This window comes from Pantherophis guttatus, chromosome 15 (assembly GCF_059756535.1).
Source record: "Pantherophis guttatus breed Tessera chromosome 15, ASM5975653v1, whole genome shotgun sequence".
Lineage (NCBI taxonomy): Eukaryota > Metazoa > Chordata > Lepidosauria > Squamata > Colubridae > Pantherophis > Pantherophis guttatus.
The window spans coordinates 78,236-102,186 of record NC_142077.1 but is presented as its reverse complement, the minus strand read 5'-3'; the positions used below and the strand labels follow the sequence as shown (position 1 = coordinate 102,186).

Sequence of the window (23,951 nt, the reverse complement as noted above, 5' to 3'; positions counted from 1 at the left end):
AGGAACCATCTTGCACTGAGGTTGGGGGTGGGTGGGAGCTCAGATCCCTGGAGGAAGAGCCTCGGCTGTCTGGAATGGAAGGCCGGTTCGCCCTTCCCTGCAAAGAAACCTACAGCATCACACACATACACACACCCCGTAGTGTTTTGTTGGTGCTCCAAGATGTTCCCAACAGCAGCAGCTCTGGACGGAGGGTGCAGAGGGTGATGGCTGAGTGCGAGGGACTGCAGGGACCCTCCACTCCTTTTAAGTGGGCAATGGCCAACCCCCACCTCCTTTCCGCAGAACCAGCTGCAAATTTGCAAGCAATGACAAACTGGGTTTTGTATGGCAAATTGGAAATTTTAATGTTTTTAATAGAATAGTCTTTGCATCACTCTCCAACAAGAAAGAAAGAAAAAGAAAAGGGGGGAAATGAACTACAGAACAGCAAACTTTAATACAAGAGCCATCTTCAGACAAAAGACCCTCTCTTATCTCCCACATAAACAAATTAATGTAAAATGTAAATCACATATAATACAACTGAAGTGTCAAAAACAATTTAAATAATTTTAAATATTTTATCCCCCCCCCATTTCCAAACTTGCTACGAATGCTTTATACAACTGTTGGGTGTAGATGTCCCCCATGAATCGGAAGAAACGCAACCAAAAGGCAAAAGGGAATGATAGCGAGAGGTGGTTCAAGTGGCATGAAGTTGCCAAAGCAATATCAAAACTTCAGATTTTAAGAGGTAGATCACTTTTCTTTTTTAAGTCAAGGACAAGTAACTTTAAAATATGGGCGGGGGGGGGAGCAAAGTCAAATGAAGTCATTGTTGTTCATCCAAATGGAAAGGCAAGGTTGGGGGGGAAAAAGGGAACCGCCTCTCTTTGCGAAAAAAATAATAAATTGTGGGCAAGATTCAGTTCTGCTTTACAAGGGGGAAAAGAGGGGGCTCTTGCCCACTCTGCTGTCGCCCCCCCCCCCGATGGACGGTCTCTCCTGGGGGCTGCACTGTCTTCTGTGGGGAGCTGGTCATCCACCACCAAACCGCGGACGTCTCTCATCCAGCCCAAGGGAATTTGGGACAGGGAAACGTTTCGCTCACTAGCGTCCCTCCTGCTCCCCCACACAAGGGGTGAAAAGCAGCGGCTGGGACCAAAGCCAGCAGGGAAGAGGTGGTGAGGAGGCTGAGGAAGGAAGGGGGTCCCTGGCGGTCTTTTCCTACTGGCTGGCCTGACACCAAGGCCTTTGCAGAGTGGTGGACCGAAACTTATTTTGGGTGCCATGCGAACACTTTGTCATCCCTGATACTTGCCCGGGGCCTTCGGACGAACGTTGCTCCCAGCATGTTTGGCAAAAGTCCTCCCTCCTCCCGCTGAGTTTTTAATCTGCTTCCCTCCTTACTGCGCCAGGGGAAAGCCAGGTGCCCAAGCAAGAAGTCCAAAGGTGGCATTTGCTCCCGTGGAACTTGACCGAGTCCTTTGTAAAAACCCCAGGGCTGCCAGGGGAGAAGAGGGGCAACCTCATTCCATAGAAAGGTCTTTTTTCTGCAGCTGGTGGTGGTGGTGGTGGTGGTGGTGGCAACTGAGGCCGGCTCTGCGGTGAGCCTGTCGGCAACTGCCCCAGCATCCTCGGCTCTGCCTGGTGGGAGGATGGAGCCTCCGCTTTCCTCCTCCTTCGCCTCCTCCTCCTGCTGCTGTTCCAGACGTCAGGCGGGCCGAGCCCCTGACCAGGAAAAACTCATTTACACATTTGGAGGGTTCGTCTGTCGAGGTCTCCTCAAGGGAGGCTCCTGGAGGGGAGAAAGCAAAAGCCATGATATGGGAAAAGGGTGAAAGGAAGGGGAGACGTTGGAGGAAGAGGAGAACAAACTTTATTTCCCCCCTCCCCCCACTGCTTGGCAGTTGGACGGTGCCCTCCTTGGATCAGGAGAGCCACGGACGGCTCGTGCCAAGCCTAGTATCTACAAGAACAGGAACTCACTGAAGACAGGCAGCTACGGGCCTGAGAAATAAGCTTTTTAAGGCTGCCGTTTGCGATGGCTGCATCGGCCAAGGACCCACAATGGGAGAAGGCGAGGCATGACAGGACGGGGGAAGGCCAGGGAGAAACAAACAGCCATGGGTGACGCCAGAGAAAGGACCATTGTGGCGGCACGATGCTTGGCATGGCCTCTGTCACACACCTTGGCCAGGTCTGCAGACGAGCCATCGCGGGATTCGAGCTTTGGCCTAACGTCATGTGTGAACCAGTCCACTTCAAGGCAAACTGGGCTAAGTCCCCACCAACTAGAGGAACCCCGGACGGGCTGTGTGTGAGAGAACCAGAACAGGGAGGCCAGCCCTGCCGAGTGGGATCTGCCCAAGGGCCTGATTGGCCAGAGGGCCCCTCCCTGACTGCAGAGCTGCCCATGTCCCAGCCGCTCCCAAGAAACAGCTCTTATGGGCTGGAGCAGGACCTGGGGGGGGGGGTTGGTACTCCCCTCCTCCCCCAGTCAAGGCAGAACCCCACCTTCCCCTCTGGAGGAGCACCTGGCCCGTCTGGAGCACTATGGAAGAGCTCACCTGGAGTCCTTAAGCTCTGGCCGGGCGGTGCTCTCCTCCCTTCGGGCCTCCGTGGCCTCTGCAGAGGTGGCCTGCTGCTGCTGCAGGCTCCGGGTGATGGGCCCCCCCACCCTCTCCCGTGACTTGGCACTGAACCGGTCGGCAGCCTTCCTTTGGCCAGCCAGGGCTGCCTTGCCGCGCTGGATGCGGATGTGCAGCTTGCGTGAGGCTTTGCCCAGCAATCCGGGGGAGGGTCCCCCGCTCTTGGCGGCCCCCTTGCTCTGCTTCCCCTCTGGCAGGACCGCCTTGCCCACTCTCGCCGGGCCTACGCTTCTGGACGCAGGTGGAGGAGGGTGGCCCTTTTTGGGGAACTTGACGCCCTGCTTCAACTTGAAGGAGGCGGAAGGCAGCTGGACGGCTGCAGGCCCCGAGGTGCGGGCGCGAGTCTTGCCCAGCTGAGCGGCAGAGCCCTGCATTTTGATCTCGGTGTCGGCTGTTCGACGACGGGGGTTGGCGCCACTCTTGCCACTGCCAGGAGACGAGCCCCCCCCTTTCTTCTTGGCCTTCTTCTTGGAGGAGGAGGAGGAGGAGGAGGAGGAGGAGGAAGGGGGCTTCTTGGGGCAGCTGTAGGAGGCATGCTTGTTCAGGCTCCCAATGTAGGTGAACTCCCGGCTGCAGTAGGGGCAGATGTGGGCACTGGGCTCTGCGCTGCCAGTCCTGAGCTCTGCCCGCTGCTGCTGCGATTTCTTCTTCTGCAGGATGGCCTTCTGGACCAGCTGCTGCTTCTTCTTCAGGGCGCTGAGCTTCAGCTTGTTGGAGGCTGCCCGGGTGGCCTCCACACCGAAGTCGAGCTTCTTGGGCTGGCCCACACGGCGGAAGGTGTTACCGGCCAGGCCGGGCAAAACCACCCCGTTTTTAGGGCGGATGGCCTGCTTCAGGGGCACAGGGTTCTTTTTCGGCGTATACCGCTTTTTGTCACTGGCAGACGCACAAGCCAAGATGTGCTTGTGCAGTTCGGGCATGTTGTCCACACTCTTCCCACACTTGGTACAGCGGATGGCGGTGGAGAAGGTCTGGGGGATGTTGTGGGTGGTGAAGTTTGTGGCCGTGGCCCCGATGCCGTTGGGGTTCCGGTGGTGATACTGGAATGGGGGTGGCTTAAAGCTGGGGTAGTGCTGGTTTAGGCCCATGCGGACGTCAGGGTCCTTCTGCTTGACCCCGGCCGCCATGATTTTGATGGTGGTGTAGAGCTCTTCAGAGGAGTCGTTCAGCTCCTCCTCCTCCTCTTCCTCCTTGGAGGGCTGCAGGGTGGCAGCATTGGGCAGGCTCTGCATTTGCTCCATGCTGGCTTTGCTAGGATCGGTGAAATTCTGCAGGCGCAGAGTCCCGCTCTCGAACTGGTGGTGGCTGCATTCTTTGTCAGGGTGCAGGTCTCTCTGGTGCTGCTGGAGGTTGCATAGAAAAGCAAATTCCTTCTTGCAGACGGAGCAGGCGAAGATGCTCCCCACCCCATGGAGCAGGAACCGGTGCTCCGACAAGGCCGCCTTCTCCCTGAAGAGCTGGACGCAGAACTCGCACTTGAAGGGCCACTCCCCGGCATGAACGGACAGGTGCCGGGTGAGGTCCTTGATGGCGAGGAAGGGGGCCTGGCAGACGTTGCACACAAAGCTCTTGCTGAAAGTTTCCTGGACGGCCTCTGCCGCGCTGGAGGGGTGGGGGTCCTCCCTCAGCCTCTGACCCACGGCCTCTCCCTCTTCTTGCTTGAAAGTCACCAGGGGGGCTGAATTCTCCAGCTGGTCGCCAGGAGAGAGGATGGAAGAGACCACTGAGAGGGGAGGTGGGGAAGGAGAGGAGGATGGTGATGCAGAAGAGGAAGAGGAAGAGAAAGAGGAGGAGGAGGAGGAAGAGGAGGGGGAAGGGGAGGAGGAAGAGGAGGAGGAAGACAGAGTGGGTGGCCCGGGTGAAGCGCAGCCGAGAGGCTCTAGAGAATGAAGAGGGGAGGCCGAGACAGTTGGGGAAAGGATGGGCAGTGGGGAGTGAGCTGTGGCATTGGACAGGGGAGAGGGGCAGGAGCTTGTGGGGCTGCTGCTGGGGTCTTCTGGGAGTGGTGAAGGAACAGTGGGAAGGAGAGGAGGGGGAGGCGTGGGGGCCTGGAGCATGGGAGGGCATGGAGGATGGGAGGGAGAGGCCGATGGTGCCGGGCAGGTCGAGGATGGCAGCAAAGGCACCTCAGCGGCGGTGAGGCCAGAGCAGCCCAATTCTGCCCCAGGGGCTGGGGGAGCCGGGCCAGGCTGTGGCTCTGGGGCTTCGGCTACCTTGCAGGCATTCGGCCTTGGGCTCGTGTCCGGGGAGGGGTTTTCCGGCCCCAAGCCCGTCCCATTGTATTCATTGAGCAGAACCTTCTGCAACATGGAGGTGGTGGGCTTCTTCTTGACAGCGCCCCCTGCTGGCAGAGTCACCTCCTTGCCCTCACCATCGCTGCACGGCTTCCTCTGCATGCTGAGGTCCAGCACGGACTCCCAGGGCGCCTGGGCCCGGTTCTTCCCATTCGACCGCTGCTTCACGCTGCTGGATAGGTCCAAGGGCTGCTGATTGCACACATTCCCGAAGGGGGGGCTTGGCGCCCACTCCCTGGAGACCTTGTATTCTTCTGGACTCAGCACTTCCCTCTCTTCTCTCCCAGACAGGCTCCATGTGGGGGAGTTGCTCCGTCTCTCCAGCTTGGGAGGCTTCGCACTCAGGGCTGCCTCAGTCCAAGAGGGCTTGCCCTCGCCAGCTTTGCCGGGGTCGCGAAGGCCCGGACTGTGCTGTGGGGAGCTGGTGCGCCGCTTGAACCTGCTCGAGGTGGCCGGGAGGAGAGGGGAGGAGGTCGCAGGGAGCCCCAGCTTTGGGATCTCCCCTGCTGGCAATGGGGGGGATGGGGCCACCTTATTGTTGTCCTGCGTCTGAAGAAGCTGCTTCAGCTTGGAGGATAAATAAACACTTTTCTCTCTGGGGAAGGGCAGGCTCTCCACGGTCGATATGGTGAGGGGAATCGTCAAGGAACATAGTGAGGTGATGGGTTCCGGATCCATTTCCGTCTTCACCTTGGCCAGCAGTGGGGGGCTCGCTGTTCTTCTCTTTTTGGCCTCGGGGGTCCCGCTAACAGGGGGCTCCTTCGATTCCTCCACCAGATGTACTGGCACCGCCTTGATGTTGGGAGAGATCTCCACTGTCACGGGACTCAGCAGGCAGTTGATGCCGTAGACTTCAGTGGCGCTGGGCTCAACCTCAATCACCTCACAGTTGCTGGTGCTGCTATTGGACGGGATCTTGCCGTCAATGTAGTAGTTGAGATTCTCTGAGATGTTGCTGGAGACGTCCATGACATCGTCGGCCTCACCCTCTTCCTCCTCCTCCTCCTCCAGGTCTGTGCTAGCCAGGTACGTGCTGGGGGTTTGCTGGGCTGGGCACACGGAAGCCTGGGGCTCCTCTGGTTTTCTCCTGACACCTTTGGGGATGAGGTGCCGCTCGTGGACCCTCCGCTGATGCCTACGCATGTTGGTGTGGGTGCCAAAGACCTTCCTGCAGTACTGGCACGGATGCGATTCCTTGGGCTCCTTGCTCTCCTCCAAAGGCAGTGAAGGGGGCGGTGTTTTGGAAGTGGCTCTCTCGGCCTCTGGGGCAGGGCCCTCCTGCCTGGCCTTGGCTTCATTCTGAATGCCCCCGTCGGCAACCAGAGGGCTGGCCCCAGGCAGCTGGGCAGAGGCCAAGGGTGAGAGCAGCTTCCGTTTGGGCCCGGCCTCATGGCGCCGCTCGTGGCGCCGACGGTTGATCTGTGTGCCGAAGGCCTTGCCACAGTAGCGGCACTTGAAGGCGTGGCTGATGGCCGAAATGTGGATGTGTACATGGCGCTCCAGGCCCTGCTTGGTGGTGAACTTCCTTTCGCAGTGTTGGCAGGGAAACATGGGCACCCCCTGGGTGCTGGGCTCCCCCCTTGTCTTGGGACACTTCCCTGAGGGCTTTTTCTTGGGGGAGCTTTCGGGGGAGTCTTCGGAGAGACTGCTTTGCTCCTCCACAGACTCCACCAGCCTGTCCCCACACACTGATCCTGATTCCACATCTGGATTTTCTTTCAATAAGCTCTCCTCGTCCTCCTCTTCCTCCTCCTGAGGCTCTTCCTCGTCTTCTTCCTCTCCCGCTTCTTCCAGTGGCTCCTGCTCTTCTTCCTCATCCTGCTCTTCCCGCCGCTCAGGATCCTCTTCTGAAACTTTTGATCCACATAGGAGGACTTCCGGCTGGTCCCCAGGTGTGGCGGGAAGCTCACAGGCCACGCTGGAGATGAGTAGGCTGGGGAGGACATCTTGATTCACCATCTCCTGGATGATGGCGGCCTGGTCAAGGGGCAACACCGCGGAAACAGTTGGGGCTTCATCCTCCAGCTTTTGGCCTGAGCAATGAGGAAAACAGAGTTACCCTGAGGTCAGATGAGCAAGCCAATACATTTTACAAATGAATAAAATAGATAAAATGAAGGCAGCATCCTAGAACACTCCCTGTGTTTTGCCCCCAAAGTCTGGGGGGAATTTGCTTTTGCAAGCCACAAAGACCGTATTTTTCGAACTATAAGACACACTTTTCCATCCCAAAAAAGTGGGTGGAAAGGTCTGTGCATCTTATAGAGCGAATGTTGCCGAAGCCCCGCCCACCCGCCGGCCCCAACCCTTCAGCCTCTGCCTCCCAGCAATTTGCCTTCTTGCAGCAAACAACCTGGTCAACTTCAGCACAGCCTGATTTAGCACGAGCAGCTGATTAGCAGTGGATCTGCCTCCTGGAATACCAGCAATCAGCTGTTCCAGGCTGCGGGGATCACCACCGCCCATCGCCACTGTCACCTATTGCTGCCTCTGCATGCCCCATTTTCGGCCTACATGCATCCCATTTTCAGCCTCCGTGCGTCCCATTTTTGGTCCCCGCTGCCTGGAACAGGCCAAAAATGGGATGCGCAGAGGCTGAAAACAGGATGCATGGAGGTGGCGATAGGTGGCAATGGCGATGGCAATCCCCGCAGCCTGGAACAGCTGATCGGCGGTATTCTAGGATCCCATTTTCAGCCTGGAATAGGCCAAAAACGGGACGCACGGAGGCTGAAAATAGGGCGTGGGGAGGTCGAAAATGGGAGGTGCTGAAAATAGGGCATATGGAGGCGGCAATAGGTGGCAGTGGCGATGGGCGGCGACGGTGCCAATTGGCCGCAGCGATCCCTGCAGCCTGGAACAGCTAATTGGTGGTATTCCGGGAGGCAGATCCAACCGCCAATCAGCTGCTCATGCTAAATCAGGCTGACCAGGCTGTTTGCTACAAGGAGGCAAATTGCTGCGAGGCAGAGGCAGATTTTTTTTCTTGATTTCCTCCCCAAAAGCTAGATGGGCCTTATAGTCCAGAACGTCTTATAGTCTGAAAAATATGGTACTTTATGTGCAATGCATTGCTCCTTTAAAGCAAAACTCACCCAATACAATTATTTAATTACAAAAATAAATTTCTAGGTTCAATTCTCATAAGAGCCTGCTCTCCCCACCACCACCAAATGCAGCAGCCCATGGCCCCAACCTCCCCCCTCCCCCTTCTGAGAGGGTCCAATTTCCTCCACGGCCCCTTTTAATCCTGCGGGGCTCATACTATGGCCAAGCATTCTGGGCTGCTTGGGGTGCATTTTCTTTTCTTTCACATTTCAAAGAACCGGGTGCTTTGCAAACCTTGAGATGCTGATCCTGCCTTGTGCTTAGCGATTCTTCAACCCACCCACCCCATTTCACACCCCTCTCCTCGGTCCCTTAAGGAGAACAGCAGGAGACAGACACCCCCTTCCTTACCTTCCTTGGTCTCCCTCATGTCGAAAGGGGTCAAATCCAGACCTTCCAAAGGAGGCTTCCGCTTTTTATCCCTGGCTTTCTTTCCTTTGTTTTTAGTCTCCTGGGGTTTTTTCTTTGCTAAGAAGGAAAGGAAGAACTTGATGTTTAAATGTAGCGCTTCTTTCTAGACACTTCCCCCCTCCCCACTCTGGCAAGCAACCAAATGTGGCCATGTTCGGTTAAGCAAGGAGGATGCCGATGCTGACTGGAGGGGCGGCTGGCAAGAGCGCAGGAGGCACTTCTCAAGGCTCTGCCGGAGCTTCTTCAGCGCTTCACCTCTGGGAGGCCAGGACACTCAGCCCCATGGACAGGAGTCTCCACACCTCCCAAACCTCTCGTCATCCTTCAAATCTCTTTGGAGAGCCATCTCCCGCTCCAGAGTAGCTGCCCAGCTGGTGAGCAAAGCACCAGGAAAGTTTGCTGGGGGTCCCTGGGCACCTCTCACTGAACCATTCCCACTTGGGCTCAGCTCTGCCAGGGGCCCAGACCCACCCAGAGGCTATGCTGAGGGCTGCCCAGCACAGTGCGGCTCGTTCAAGGAACCATAATTAACCGTTCCGGGGTTCAGTGCGACGCGCAGGCTCAATCTTGGCCAGAGTTCCTAGAGCGTAGGGTAGGATGAAGGCTCTATAGCTCCCTCAACACCCTGCCCCCCCACCCCCGGCCCTTCAAGCAGCCATCCTGGCATTTGGCGCGGGTGACCTTAATGGAGGTTTAGCCCTCACCGCGTCGATTCAGCCAGCAGCTGCTCTGCTTACTAAAAACAGCCAGGATGACAACTTGAGAGCAACTGTAACTTTAGATCCACTCAATCAGAGTCCAAGGAGCAGGCAGCAAATCTCTCTCTCTCTCTCTCTCTCTTTTTCTCGTCGCAGCATCTCTAGCCGGGCTGCACCAATTGTGTCAATGTGACCACAAAGATGCAACAAGAAGCATCTCCTCAGCCAGGCTAGCATCAGAAGCACTAGTTGTGACGATGAAGAAGATGGGATTGCTGTATCAACTGTGGTTCCTGCCTGCCGTGGCCCAACACTGCCCGAGGTAGAAAGAAGATACACTCCGGCCAGCCTCGTACCTTTGAGCTGGAGGAAGGCAAAAGGCCCTCCTGCCTTCCAAAAAGGCCGGTGGCTTCCGTGACTGGATACACTCACAACAGTGGCAGCCATCTTCCCCAAGTGGGCCCAGTAGCACAACCGGGGATCCCTCCCTGTGTGCCCTCAGCAGAAGCCTTGCAGGAGGAGCCACAGGGGGGCACGCCCCCTGCCCCCACCCGGCTGCGTCAGGTGAAGCTCCACCCGATTGCATCTCTTGCTGTCCTGCAGAGCAGCCACTTGGACACCTCCCAGAAGCAGAGGGGAGGGGGGATGGCTTAGGGTTACCCCCTTCTCCTTTCTCCCTTCCCCTTCAAGGGGGGCTCAGCAGTGCACAACCATCAGCCAAAGAGAAGCCTCAGTCCAGAGCCATTTGGGTCTTTCCTCTTTCCCCTTTCCTCACTGTTCTCCTTAGCCTGGACTTTTAAAATATTGAGTGAATGACGTGGGGGAAGCTATGGAATTAATGAAGATAAGGCCACTGATTTGAAAAACTCCGCAAGCAATGAAAAAAAAAAAAACATGTGAAAGAATTATCCATGAGTAAATTACTTTTTGATTCTCTTAAATTTTATTTCCTAATTTCTGTGAAATTCCCACATCCTTACTTGGAACCGTTCACTTCAGACTAAAGACTCAAAAGATATGGAAGAGCAGCAGAACAGGGAGTTATTTACTTACTTACTTAGTGTCATTCTACAGAGCCACCAGCCTCCCTATCTTTCCCTCCTGGGTTATGCTGCCCAAGAGAGTCAAAACCCTGCATGAAAAAGTGAACGAGAGGCAGGGCTTCCCTCTTTTTTTTCTTCCTACACAACAGAATTCCACTAAATAATGGATTTAGAAGATTTGAATTACCTTCCAAAGAGACATTCCTCATAAAACAAGCCCTTGGCTTTGACGTGTGCCACCCAGGAGGGGTGAAAGCACCAGCTGTGAGATGCCCGCTCGGTTTTCTCTGGCAACTGATGCTCGGCGTTACGGTCTTTCGGCTCCCCTCCTGCCTTGTTTTGATCTGGGGGCTTTTTTATCAAGTCTGCCCTTTCTAAGGCCACCCATTCTGCAGTGAATCAATGAAATGAAAACCCTGACCTCGCACTCAGGTCCTAAGTTACAACAGCACAAAGGCTCCTCTGAGACCAAGTCCCACTTACTCATGAGGAAACAGGGATGGACTCAGCCTATCCCACTCAGATAAAACCATGGACTCCAGGCCAGTCACAACCGACCAGCTCTTCTGGATACGGTTATGTTAGGCTGGTTGCATAGCTGAGTCCAGAGGAACAGAAGGCGTTCCTTCCCTTACGCTGAAACAACCACTTCACTCTTCGAATCAGCCTCCGCTTGAGCCCGATCCAGCGTGGTTTTCTCAAAAATCACAGGGCAGCCTGGCCTGGGTTTCAATTCACCCACCGAGGTTAGACGGGAGGCATCTGAGGCAGCCAAGAGATTCTGCTGCGTCTCTTCACAGGACGAGTCAGCCCAATCCTGCCAACTTTTACCAGCTAAACGTCGTCTATTATTTTATATTCGGCTGGGCTGTTTTGTTTCTCCTATAAAGGACTTTGAAAACTGCCTTAGAAAGGCTGGGATGTTGCTAAGAAAATCCCCCCCCCCCCCCCCGCGCTTATCTGAAGGTCTAAGGCAGCCTCTCCAGATTCACCAGATATGGGGAAATGCAGAAGCCGCTAGGCACAGGCTTAGGCATTACAATACCGATGTGCTGGACCCCTTGTCAGAACAGCCAGCAACCCTGAGATTTCAACCACTGCACAAAACAAAGTCTGAAAATGAACGAGAACAAGGATATCTCAAGAATATTGACTTCTGTATCTCTATCAAGATTTTAGAAAAGTTCTTACAAAAACAATACCCTGCAGTTTCATTTTTCTTGCCTTCCCTTTTAAAATAATAATAATAATAATAATAATAATAATAATAATAATAATAATAATAATAATCTACACCATGTCCTCAACATTATCCCCCCCCCCTTCTTTTTTTTGCACTTCCCCCATAAAGGCTTGCAATAGGATCCCTGGCAGCCTGGCGGGGCAGCCTTTCAAACCCTACAAAAAGAACCTCAGAAGAAACGTAGAAGTGATTTTCTTGAGGGCGGCACTATGAGCAGCTCCACTGTGATCACGGGACGAAAGGCCGATGATTCACTGCCCAAATTTCAACACCCTCCTGAAATGGGATCCTCACCACACAACCTGTGCAATTCCAGCCCTTGGAGTTTGCCGGGCACTGAATTCTTATTTGCACCCTGAATCTGGGATCCTTAACAGGGCCTAGGGAAGGAGGGCCCTTTTGCTCCTGAGGAAAAATGTCAGCCCAGCTTCCCAAAAAAGCCACGGAATACCTGAAACTCTCTCCCCATTTCCTTCTGGGCCCAGGAACCCACTCCTTGTTTTAAGGGTGCCGGGAGCGAGGGGATGGGGTGGGGATGCAGCATCCTGAGGGTCCAGGGAGGGGCAGATGGGGCTGGGAAGCCAGTGGGTGGGGACGGAGCCCAGTTGGGAAGGCAAACCCAGAGGCAGCCGAACCCAGGAGCCAGCTGAACAGGAAGCAGCATCGAGTGAGTGAGTGAGCGAGCGAGCGGAGCCATTCTTGATCTCACAAGCAGGAACAGGCAGGCAGAAGGCGGAGGCGCGCGCACACACACACACACAGACACACTCATTTCACCCCTCTCCTGCTTGGCTGTCTTTTCTTGCTGGCAGGGAGGGAGGCGGAGAGTGCCAGCCAGCCAGCCCACCCACCCACCCACCCACCCACCCACCCAGCCAGCCAGCCAGCCGGTGGAGGAGGGCAGCCGGTGTGTGTGTGTGCGGGGGGTGGGGGTGTCAGAGGAAGAGGAGGAGGGCCTTACCTTTCTTGGCCTTGGGGGAGTTCCTCCTCTTGCTGCGGTGGTGGCTGGCCCTCTCTTCCTCCAGGGCAGCTGCTATCTCCGCGTTCTCCTCCCCATTGTACCAGACCAGGAGCTCATCCCCGGGCTCAATTGGCTGCCGAGAGGAAAGAGACAAAAGCGGGACTCCAATTACACCGGAGGTTGTTCGCCAGCCGCCCACCCACGACCGGGCCGACCCACGCAGAGGCAGGAGGAGGAAGGGGGAGGAAGCAAGCGGGCGGCGGCCAGAAGGATCACGCACAGCTGCTGCCCCTGCCGCTCTCTCGGCCGCCGGGAAGAGGCTGCCTGCCGAGGAGGGCCCAGCCGGCCAAACAGGAAGGACTCTTTAACCCTGGGGGACTTGGCTTCGTCGCAAACAAGCAAGCAAGCGGGCTGGCAGGCCGTGCTGCATCAGCGTCAGAGAGGGAGGCCGAGCCAGGCGGGAGGGCTGCACCCAGCCCCTCTGCTGGAAGGAGGACCGCAGCACAAGGCTGCAATTTGCATACCGAGGAAAGCCCAAATGTTTCCCGGCTGAGTCATCCCAGCAGCAGCAGCAGGAGGAGGAGGAGGAGGAGGAGGGAGCCTGGCGCTTGCTTGCTTCTTCCCTTCGTCTGCCCAACTCAAGGAAGGAGCTGAACTCCTGCCCTGGCAGCTGCCTACTCTGAAAAGGCAGCCACGGATGCTGGGCCTGTCATCTAAGCCCGCTGATCGCTGATCCATCTTTCAACCGACCACGGCTGGCTTGAGCCCAGTCGGCAGAGCCCAGCGCTCTAGGCAACGAACGCTCCACCTTCCCCAGGGGAGGAACTGCTGGATCAAAGGCTGCACCCACCCACCCCCCGCCACTCTCAGGCTCAGAAGTCCTCCTGCCACTCAGAAGCAGCCCCTGCCCCTGCCTCCAAAAGGCTTGCAGGACCCTCTTAAAGCAAGGTCAGCCCCACCCCATCCCGCCAGCCTTTCCCCAACACATCTGACAGGACGACATCTGAGCCAGAAAATCTCCTTCCACCACGTATAGAAGCCCAGCCTTCTATTTTGCCCCCCAATAGAAATCAGAATGAAACAAAATTGCCCTTCAGGTTGCCAGTCTGAAAACACTCAGGAAGGAAGGAAGGCGATGGAAGAATAGTGGCTACCACTCAAAGGCCAGTTTTTCCACTCCAAAGCCACTTTCTTTAGTTTTCAAGATTGCCTTAAATCTGGCTATGAAATGTTTGGAAACTTTCACAGTTTGTAACTGTAACGATCGAGTTCGTTTTTATTTGTACGGCCTAAACAATCTTGAAAACACGCAAATACACACACATCACTTTCAATAAGCATTCAAAATGAAACATTAATGCCATAGTCACATTTTTCCACAAATCTGATTATAAGCATACTATTCAAACCCACTCAGCTACTTGTTAGAGACCATTTCTGCATGAAGAAGTGAAATATTTAGATTGTTTTAATACACAAACATTGGGGCACCTGGGGTCACTGAGTGAGGAAAGCAGCATCAGCACTCCTGCAAACTAACACTTGTAAAAAGAAAAGAAACGTTGTCAGGACGGGAATGACAACGGTGGCCGAATGGTGTCTACGTGGCAGGGAAAGCGTGAAGCAGACCAAAGAGCCTGTGGCTTCATCGGACGGTTTCTGAAAATCACCCTCCGCTCTCCTTGGACCGAGAGCGCTTCTCCCCACGAGGGAAGGATTGCAGACAGCAATTTTACCAAAAGTTGTGACTTTACAAACCAAATGAGAAACTGCAGAACTAGACGGAGGCCACAAAAATGACATCAAGGAAGTTAATCGTGCAAAGCTTGTGAATGGCAACCCCACCTTTTAAAAAGTTCCAGGTAGTCCTTGCTTACCAACTGTCTCATTCAGCGACCATTCAAAGTTATGACAGTGTTGAAAAAGTCACGTTAGGGCCAATGTGACTGGATCACTCAGTCATGTGATTGCCATCGCTTGTCAGTAGAGGTGATTGTCCTGCGCCTGACCGGTTGATTTTTTCCCCCTCCCCTCCCTCCTAGCAGAGCAGAGTGATTGGAGAGGAAGGGATTACAAGAGAGTAAGCAGGGTATTATCATGGGGAGCACACCGGATTGCCTGCATAGCACCCTCACATCTGCCAGTGTTAACACATTGCTTTCGATGGGTATCCTCACTGTGCGCCTACTTACGCTCTTGTAATCCCTTCCTCTCCAGTGAATGTAAATAAAATGTCCATTGTTAATTATCCCAGGCCAATGAGCCTTCCAAGGTAGGGGGAATGGTTAGGAGGTCAGCAAAAGCCAAAGGTGTGAAACTGATTGTCACCTTGTCCGTTTCAAACCGGCTACCCAGAATGGAGGGGGGGTGAACAAAGGCTTAGCCACGGAGCTGCTGCTAAACGGGGATGCCTCTTCTACTGCCAAGCTAGGCCAAAGGTCAGAGAAGACACTCTGCAAAAAAAAGGTTTCCCCAATCTAGCCGTGTTGTGATACCTGAAGCAGCTTTTGTCTGGATGCCTGTCCTTGTGCCCTGACATCTGAGGCTTTTTTCAAAAGGCTGCCATTCTTGGAATCCTTTTCGGAAAAATCCCTAACATTTTTTGTTTTGACCCATCCCTCTGAAAATACACACTGAATTTTGTAGCAGAATCGGGTTTCCCAGTGAAAACCACCGGTGGCCGAGTGGGCCTTCCCCTGTTTTCATCCAAGTTGGGGAAATCAAAGGCACCGCTTCCTGACAGGGAACCCCCCAGCCCTCCCTCTCTGAGGCAAGAAATGTCCTTGTTTGTGATTAAGGACAGACAGGATTCCTGAAACCTTTCATAAGATGAATGTGCCAAAGATGCAGCTTAAAAGCCTGATCATTGACCAGAACGATCCTTTCCCTGTGAGGGAGATTCTAAAGGACAAAACTGGAGCCTGAAAAGTTTTGCAAGGCAACCGTGTTGGCCCATTAAAATCCTTTCTGAGAGCCAAAGATGTGAAATGCACTTTTAAGAAAATGCTTTCTGGTGACAACATTCCCGGCTGAGGCTTCCTGGTAGGGAAGAAGACAGGAAATGCCGCCCACCAGCTGAAAAAGACTGGACCCGAGGGTGGGCTCTTCCCACCCTCCTTCAATGGAAACAGCTGTTTCTCACAGGAATTCAAGACCAGATAATTTATATCACAGAGAGAGAGAGAGAGAGAGAGAGAGAGAGAGAGAGAGAGAGAGAGAGGGAGAGAGGGAGAGGGAGAGGGAGAGAAAAGCAACCACTACCTTTAACGTTTTGTAGTAAATGGTCCGATTGATTTCTAATGGGAAAAGATTCTGCTCCTTTCCTGATCGAGCCCAGTTCACATAACGCAACCAGTTCCCCTTCGCCGGGTCCGTGGCGTCCACACACATCCACCCCAAGTTTGGGTAATAGACCTGCAAGTATTGCAGCAGCAGGGGAAGAAGATTGGAGGAGAAAGAGAGAAAGAGGGATGGTCAGAGCCTCAGCCTGGGATCAAGGAAGGGGAGAGACAGCCCCCTCCCCCGAGGACTCTTCCCCCCCATTCCTTCCCTGGGCTCCCTCTTTACTCCCCTGTAGACCCTGCCCCTCCGGGAAGGGAGGGGCCGCTTTACCTCCCACATGTACACATTGCTTTTGACTTGGGACCTTTTCTTCTTGTCGCCAACGAAGGGGCCAAACTTCCTGCCTCTGAAAATGGGCTTTGTGGCCCAGACACCTGAAGACCAAAGAGAGAAAAAAGAGTGGTGAGCCCCCCACGGCCTTGGCTGGCTGACGTGGTGAAGGGGGCCGAGCCCCTGGAGCGTTATAAGGTCTTTCCTCCCTGCCGAAGCCCACAGCAAGAGAGCAGGCCCCCGTCCATGGCCTTCAGCCCACTGATCTGGAGCTCGTGGAAGGAGGGAGGAAAATGCCACAAGGCACAATAACTTTGGATAAACTGACACAGCTACAGGATGGGCCACAGGAACGAGTGCTGGTGTGGGTCAAAGACCCGTCGTGACAGTAACCTCCCACTCCAAGGCTTTCTTGGGGCTGCTGCGGGTCTCCCTGGAGACGGTCTTCCCAGGCTGTTCTTCCACTGTTCCAACCCCACCCCCCTCCGCCTGCCATCATAAAAGGTCGGGCATCCCTTGGTTGCTCTGAGAGCAACATCCTCCTGCCAGGGCCCACTGCCCACCAAGTGGATGGGGGGACTGTGTCGATTTAATTTTAAATTAATTAAGTACAGGCTGACAATCATTCGTGAGCTCTTTAATCATTGCCCAGCCGTGTCACAGGAGGAATTACACCCGCTGGCAGAAAGAAACCCCGCCAAGGACCTGACTTGTCGTCCCCCCCTCCCCCCACCGCTCCGGGCACTTGTTCTCGGCTCACCCACCAAGCCGGGCCTTGTCCACAGTGGACGGGAGGAGCCTCACTTCCTCCGGGAGCCCTTTGAGGATGTGCTGGGGGACATCAGCCAAAGTCTCAACTGATCCTGAAGGTCCGGTTGAGTTCTAGAAAGGGAACCGGAACAGAAAAGAAAAGAAGTCGGCCCAGGTGAGCACAGGAGACAGTGGCAGGAGGCCACCCACGCTGCAGCCAGCGACGCCATGCCCAGAGCCTCTCCCTTTCGTATCGGCCCTTGAATCCCTGGCAAGGTAACCCTGGCTCTGGGTTCCCAGACAGAAAGGACACCTTCCTTTTCGCATGTTCCTCCAGCAGGAGGGAACAGATACCCCACTTCCTCCCCCCCCCCACCGTGGGGCTGTTGCAAAGAGGTTGTTACTCTGACAAGGCACACATCGGCCCCACATCTGTGGCACGGGCAGCTGTGTAAAAGAACAGCAATAGGGTCCTTGACCTTATATCCTCACAGTCAAATGGCTGCCCAGTCTCTTCTTGAAGACCTTCAGTGATGGCGCATCCACAACGTCCACCCATTCCACGGATTAACTGTCCTCACTGTCAGGAAATTCCTCCCAAGTTCTAGGCTGGGTCTCTCTTGGATGATCTTGCACCCTTTTTACTTCTCGTCCTGCCCTCAGGTGCTTTGGAGAATAGCCGACCGCTCTACTTTTTCTGCCTCTCTGGGCCTCATTGCCAAAACCACATCTTTGAACATTGTCTTTCAAACATGAGCTCCGTGCAAGTGTCGTAAGGAATGCCGGCAGGAAGAAAAGGCGGGGATTGAGCTAAGCGGGTCCTCCTGACAGTTGTCCCGCTTGCATGCACCGCTCTTCCATCCCCAGCTTGGCCCACAAAGACACCTGCCGTTTAGACTCCACACATTCTCAAAAACACCTGAAACACCGCAAGTGCGGCCTTCGGATTTAATGCCACAGCTCCTGCAAGCCTCCTTCTCCAGACGTGAACGTGTGCGCCCTTAAATAAACTGTATCACCCATTCAACACCAAAGCAAAATTTCAGGAGTGTATTTAAAAATGATTATGAAGTTTACCAATTAATGTAAACCAAGCAGTCTACACCAGTCTACTGGCACCCATGAGCTGGATCCCACATTCTGCTTAGCCACAATCCCTGGGTGCTAAGAACAAAGGCACATTCTGACTCAAATCATTTGTCAGTTAACAAGTGGTCTGTTCTGAGCCTGAGTCAGACACTGTGGGAAGGAGGGCAGGATTTTTTTGAGATGGTGAAGGCAGGCAATTTCTCACTTTCAGAGAAAGGGGTCTTCTTTGAAAAGGACTGTATGCCACCTGCAGGCTTCGGGAACACCTGCCTCCCTAGCAGAAGAACCTCACTGTATGTAAAGAGGAAGACGGGCCGAGACGGGCCACAAGGATCGACTACCGGGTCCCCTGAAGAAATATTTGCATCTCGCAGAGGCTGGATGGTTTTGTGAGAGTCCAACCCTTCTGTTTTTATTGTAATTTAATCTGGGGGGGTCCATTCGGAACTGTCAGGGATGCTACTTTGCCTATTCGTGTCCCAGGCAATTACATGGAAGCATCTTCAGCCGAATAAAATGTTTTAAATTAATATAATCAATCAGCAACTAAGAATCGTGGCACCTACTTGTTAATTAATTAACAAATAATTAAGCTGTTAATTAAGCTGTTTTCCAAGGCTCCTCCAAGAAAGTTGTGGAGTAAGAAATTAACAAGCCTCCTTTGAATAAACCAGGATAACAGCAAAGCTGAATTGTAAGTCAGCACTTAAAAGCAAAGAAAGAAAGAACAAAAGAAGAAGGGCATTCTGGGGTATTTCAGGAGAAGCAGGAAGTTACTGTATACAGACCTGGCATTATAAATTGTCAACAAAGGGCACTGAAAAAGGAGAAAAGAAGAACACGATGTAGTTGATGCTAAACAACAGAACATATTTACTTTCTAACTCCAGCAAAACGAACATGCTCTGAGGCCAAAGCTGGGTGCGAATGCAAAGGCAGTTCTGCCTCCCGAACGCCAAGGGGACTCTATGCGCGGTCAGGGCATTCCTGAGCTTCATAGAAAGGTCTCTGGGATTGGCTGAAGAGCGGCCGACTGGCACAGGGGGCAGAGGTGACACCAAGAGAGACGGAGCAGAGGCACGAAGGAAAAAAACCGGCAAGGAAGAAGGGGAGAGCGTGAAGGAAGAGGGGCCAAGAAGTGCTCCGATGCCTGGGGGAGTCTGGAAACAGGAGGGCCTTGGGGCACACCAACCTTGGGGACCCTTTGGATTTCAAGCCAGCTCCAAGTCACAGTGTGGCTTCTTCAGAAAGTTCATGCAATTACCCAGCAGCAGGCAAAGCAAAGTGACATCTCGCTGGCTTGTAAACCACCGTGAATCTTAGACGTTCCTTGTGGTTTTGTTTCATGACTGGCCAAACCTGAACAAATCTGAGCAGCTACACCTGCTGCTGGGACAAACTTTCCAAGCAGGGACAGGAGAGCTCTGTGGCGGTCACCCAGTGCTTTGCTGAAGGTAGGCTGAAGGCTGTCTGAAGTTTTACAAGGTCAAGAAAAGGGATGACCCTGCACGGTCATTGCCAGAGGCGGCTTCTTCCCTGCAGCATCCCACAGCTGCCCCCCCCTCCCCCCCCCGGCTCCCCATGCCCAAACCCTGCCGGGGCCCGTTTATTTCTACCTTGCAGGGAAGAGTTATAAAAAGACCTTCCCTGGGTCGCTTTAAAAACATGGTACTTGCTTCCTCCCCACACCCCCACCTTCTTCTGCACAAACGTATCCTATTTTTTTGTAAGTCAGAAACGGCCACCCCAGTTACCCAAGTTGATTTGAAAGCAGCTGTTATCCCCAGAAACAAGCCTCCTACCACACAGGCCAAGCAAAAACATCAATCCGAGGACCCTGGTCAGCTATCCTTTGGGGCACGTCACTGCTCACTCCTTGAAGTGCTGGCCAACGACATGTAATCCAGCTCTTAGGTAATCCAGCTACCTTGAATTATTCCAGGGGAAGATTTCTCCCACAAGCAGTTTTAAGTAATCCAAAGGTTCCCCAATACCTGTACAGATATCACCTGGAAGACCAACACTGCCCAAACTCCCCCCAAAACCCCCATTCTCTCCACTCCCAAACTGCAGCAGTGAGGCCACGTGGGAGGGCAGACCCCCCCACCCAGTTCAGAAAAGGACGGGGGGGGGGAGGAACGATCAGCTGTAGCATTCACACAAACATGCACAAGTTTTCTTTTCAAAAAGAGGGAGCATCTTAGAACAGCAGCCTTTCCTTTGGTCCTCCAGACACTTGCTGGGGTATTGGGGAGGGAGGGGAGAAGTCCACAGACCGGGATTTGCAGAACAAGCAGCCTCACCACTCATCAGAGTCCTGGCAAAAGTAGCCGCACAAGAGGCAAGCAAGCGGGAGACTTAATCAAGGCTGCATTCCTAAGCCGAGTGGCTGAAGGCGGCTTCCCCCAATGGAAATGAATGGCTTCCCCAGAAAGAGAGGAAGGGGCTGGATCCTCGTCACCATCTCCTTCAGGAACCTGTAGCTAAAGAACTGTTTTTATTGTAGGACGGTGTCTGCACTGAGGCTCACACAGACCTATTTTTTAAAATATATGCATTTTACCTCACGGGATTGACATTGTAGAAGCTCAAGAGCCTGCAGGCCGCTGTTACCTCTCTATCATAAAGGAAGCCTTTGTGGTCCTTGAAAAAGGGCCCATTGGAATGGATCTAGATGCAGATTAGAAGGAGTGAGGCAGCGCGTGTCTACACACAATCAAGTGGAAATCAGTCAATGCTACATTTCTAGCAGGTAGAAATAATTTTGAGAAAGTCTTACATTTTAACTCACCTGATTCATTCTGGAATCCTGACGTGCTCCGAGAAGTGAAGTAGAAAGAATCTCCTGCGATTACACGAAACCTAGAACAGAAAACAGTCGTACCTTAAGCATCTAAATACATAATTCAAAGTAATTTTAATAAGTAATTGTAAAAGCCCATAGCCCCATTATTTCATACACACCTAATTCATTTTTTTTTCAAGATCATTTGCTTATTGCTATGAAGGAATCAAACATGTGCCACGGGACGATGATGATGATTATTATAATAGAGCATGATACCCTCCGTAGAGCCCGAGACAAAGTCTCTCTCTCTCTCGCTCTCTGTTTGTTTTTATTTGGTGTCTACCCTGCACTACAGGCACCCGTCGCGATAAATCCATTTGCTGCCACCACCGTCCTTACCGCAACACGCCCGCCTTGTAAGGGAGGCCATGAGGAGCTGCCCATCTCCTGAAGCCAGAGAGCAGGAGAGAGAGGCCACTTTACCAGCCATCAAGTCCCGGCAAAGGCAGAGCAGAGCATTTGGAGCCTGAGTTATTTGTTCAGCAATTCCTCCCTCCCCCCCACCAAACCCTTCCTTCCTCCCTTCCCCTTCCTTCTTTCCTCTCTTCCCTTCCCCTTCCTTCCTTCCCTTCTTTCTTTCCTTCCTTCCCTTCCCTTCTTTCTTTCTTTCCTTCCCTCCCTTCCTCCCTCCCTTCTTTCCTCCCTCCCCCCACCAAACCCTTCCTTCCTCCCTTCCCCTTCCTTCTTTCCTCTCTTCCCTTCCCCTTCCTTCCTTCCCTTCTTTCTTTCCTTCCTTCCCTTCCCTTCTTTCTTTCTTTCCTTCCCTCCCTTCCTCCCTCCCTTCTTTCCTTCCTTCCCCCCTCTTCCCTTTCCTCCTTTCTTTCTTTCTCTCTCTCTCTCTCTCTCTCTATCCCTCCCTCCCTCCAGTGGCTCTTATTCCGGGGGGCGGGGAGTCGCTGCCCCCTCCCCCCGCGCCGGAGTCCTCCATGCCACGGGGTCTCTCCCTCTGGGGGGGGGAGGGGGGAGGGGGGAGGGGCTGCGAAGGCGATGGGGTCCGCCGTGCCCTCCCCCCACCCACCCCCAAGGCCTCCCTCCGGCCCGGGCTGGGAGTTCTCTCTCTTTCTCTCTCAGCCACTCCCCCGGGGGCCCCCCTGGCAGCGCAGCCCCCGAGGCCGCCCCGCCTGCACCCCCCCGCCCGCGGGACTCGGAGGGAGCAGCTGAGCCTCCCCCCACGGCCAGAGCCCCCCTCCCCTCCCGCAGGGATCCCCTCCCCCGGGAGGTCCCTCCAGGCCCGCGGGGGGGAGGGGAGAGGAGAGGGGGGGCGGGGCGCTCACCTGCGCGGCTCTCCCGGCCCCGGCCGGCCCCTCCGGTCGCCATCTTGGCCGCCACGGCCCGGAAGTGACGTCGGCGCCGGGCATGGATAAGTCCCTCCCTCCTCTCCCGCCTCACGACGCCCCCGCGAGGATGGACGGCGCCAGTGAGTCCCCCGCGACCCTCCCCCCACTTAAGCCCCCTCTCTCTTCTCCGCCTCTGTTTCGCCCCCTGAGCTCGGCCCGGCCCACCTCGCGGGGTTGTTGTGGGGTAGGACGGCCCCTCATGGGGGGGGCAGCCTTTGTCCCACTCTCCTCCTCCCACCCCCGGAGGCCCCTCCCTCCCCTCCCCTCCCCTCCCCTCCCCTCTGAGTTGGCGCTCCCCCACCCGCCCCCTCCTCCCGCCTCTGGTACCCTCCCTGCTTATTTGTATCCATTTGCCTTTGATACATTTGTATTGAGGCATTTGATAAGATTATATCCGTTGGTTCTGTGCAGGATGGATACTTGTTTGTTTATTTGTTTATTTCTATCCGGCCTTTACCATTTTTCATAAATAACTCGAAGCTTCGAAGAGACTCCCCCCTTCCTCCTCCTCCTCCTCCTCCCCCCCCAACCCCCCACAGCCCTGTGAGGCGGGCTCAGCGAGAGGAACAGGCCCAGAGTCACCCGGCCGGCTTTCCTCCGTAAGGCGGGAGAGAGACGCTGCTTTTTTTAGACGGGTGCCTATTTGCCCCCTTAATCTACATCATTGCCCCTTCCCCCGTTTCCCACCCCAGGGGACCGAGAAGAGGACCCGGCCGCCTCCTTGTCCAGGACCTTCATTTCTCTTGGATGGGGGGGCGTGGCCAGGGCCCCCCAGGGGCTTCCTTGGACCCTCCCAGCGTCCCCATGGCTAGAGCGCCCGGGGTCTCAAAGGGTGTCGTTATTATCCCTGGAGGAGCCATCAGTGGGGCGCAGTCAATCTGTCGCCCATCTCGGGTTGGGCTACCTGAAGTTCCCACAGACAGATTTTCAGCAACAGGAAGAAAATTGCTGATCTTAGTCTGCTCCTGCCGTGACTTTATTGCTCAGGTGAGGCCCGTCAGCTGCTGTTGCAACGCCAGTTTTGCTCAAAGTTTGTTCTTTCATTTTGCAAATTAGGATTTCTAATTCAGCAATTGTACATCCTTACACACACACACACACACACACACCAACTAGGCCGCCCCTGGGATGAAGTTCTGCAATTTGTGATATTTTGGAGTAAATTGCATCGAACTGGTCATTGAGAGGAGAGGAATGTACGTACATCAAACCCAAACCGGGATAGGATGGAAGAAAGTGTCCGCTCCTCAGTTGCTGACAGCTGCATCCTCAGGGGAGGGGGGGAGGGGTTCGTCTCCCTCCGAGATGATGAAATAAAGAGCGAGGGGACATGAAGTGGGAGAAACATACCAAAGCGTTTCAAAAATATGTTTTTGGACAGAGTGGGAGATAACAGGAAACGCGTGATTTGAATCAAAGCCCAGACCGTAGTTCCAGGGCTGCCAGATGGTGACACTGTTTTCCTATTTACCATTCCTGTGGGCTGCTGCATTACGTCCAGATCCCATCTTTCAGTGGGAGCCCCAGTCGTCCCCCCACCCCCACCTCGCCTTTATTGTCTGCCCTCCCTTCCTGGCAGGACTAACCTGGCTGCCTCTGCCAAAGGCACTTAACCTGCCTGCAGGATCTAATCCGTTTTCCTGGCATAACTGGAAAGGGAAGGTTCACACCAAGGGTGAAATCCTACCAGTTTGGACTGGTTCTGGTGAACCTCTAGGGATTATTGGCATCAGTTCGCTGAACCGGTAGTAATCACCCCTCGTTGGCCCCACCCACGGCCGGCCAGTTGCCGCTCAGCTCTCGATTTTCCACAGAATTCAATGTTAAATGCAGCAGAGAGAATGCTAACTTTTCTCCCTCCATTCACAAGGGAGCTGCTGCAGCCTGTCCCTTTTAAAATAATCCCCAGGAAAGGGGGGGCCAG

General features: G+C 54.3%; 1 protein-coding gene and 1 non-coding gene across 14 annotated transcripts in view; one reads left to right on the top strand and one right to left on the bottom strand.

Annotated features, from left to right (window-relative positions):
* Window positions 1-321: 321 nt before the first annotated feature.
* PRDM2 (PR/SET domain 2) lies at window positions 322-22,070 on the bottom strand. 13 transcript variants are annotated; one of them, XM_034424323.3, is made up of 10 exons: window positions 21,965-22,070; window positions 20,634-20,704; window positions 20,406-20,512; window positions 16,768-16,885; window positions 16,004-16,107; window positions 15,653-15,805; window positions 12,392-12,524; window positions 8,387-8,503; window positions 2,553-6,960; window positions 322-1,780 (listed from the first exon to the last, which is right to left on the bottom strand). In XM_034424323.3, the coding sequence occupies exons 5-10, from the start codon at window positions 16,010-16,012 to the stop codon at window positions 1,768-1,770; spliced, it is 4,833 nt and encodes a 1,610-aa protein (XP_034280214.2). In that variant the 5' UTR covers window positions 16,013-16,107; window positions 16,768-16,885; window positions 20,406-20,512; window positions 20,634-20,704; window positions 21,965-22,070; the 3' UTR covers window positions 322-1,767. The 13 variants fall into 13 exon arrangements, with proteins under 13 accessions (XP_034280214.2, XP_034280218.2, XP_087735107.1 ...); XM_034424327.2 differs by lacking the exon at window positions 20,406-20,512 and adding an exon at window positions 18,631-18,659 and having other exon boundaries at window positions 16,764-16,885; XM_087878981.1 differs by lacking the exon at window positions 20,406-20,512 and adding an exon at window positions 18,631-18,659.
* The window catches only part of LOC117669685 (uncharacterized), a 14,026-nt gene continuing 12,099 nt past the window's right edge, over window positions 22,025-23,951 (top strand). Inside the window, exon 1 of the transcript XR_004592496.3 lies at window positions 22,025-22,107. This is a non-coding gene — a transcript (uncharacterized LOC117669685). The remainder of the gene's footprint in view (window positions 22,108-23,951) is intronic.

Excerpts from the sequence above, each read along its gene's own strand:
- PRDM2 (XM_034424325.2), bottom strand. Across the intron at positions 12,525-15,652 it reads TTTACTACAAAACGTTAAAG|CCAATTGAGCCCGGGGATGA; the intron begins GTAGTGGTTGCT and ends TCCTCTCGGCAG. Across the intron at positions 8,504-12,391 it reads CTCCCCCAAGGCCAAGAAAG|CAAAGAAAAAACCCCAGGAG; the intron begins GTAAGGCCCTCC and ends TTTCCTTCTTAG.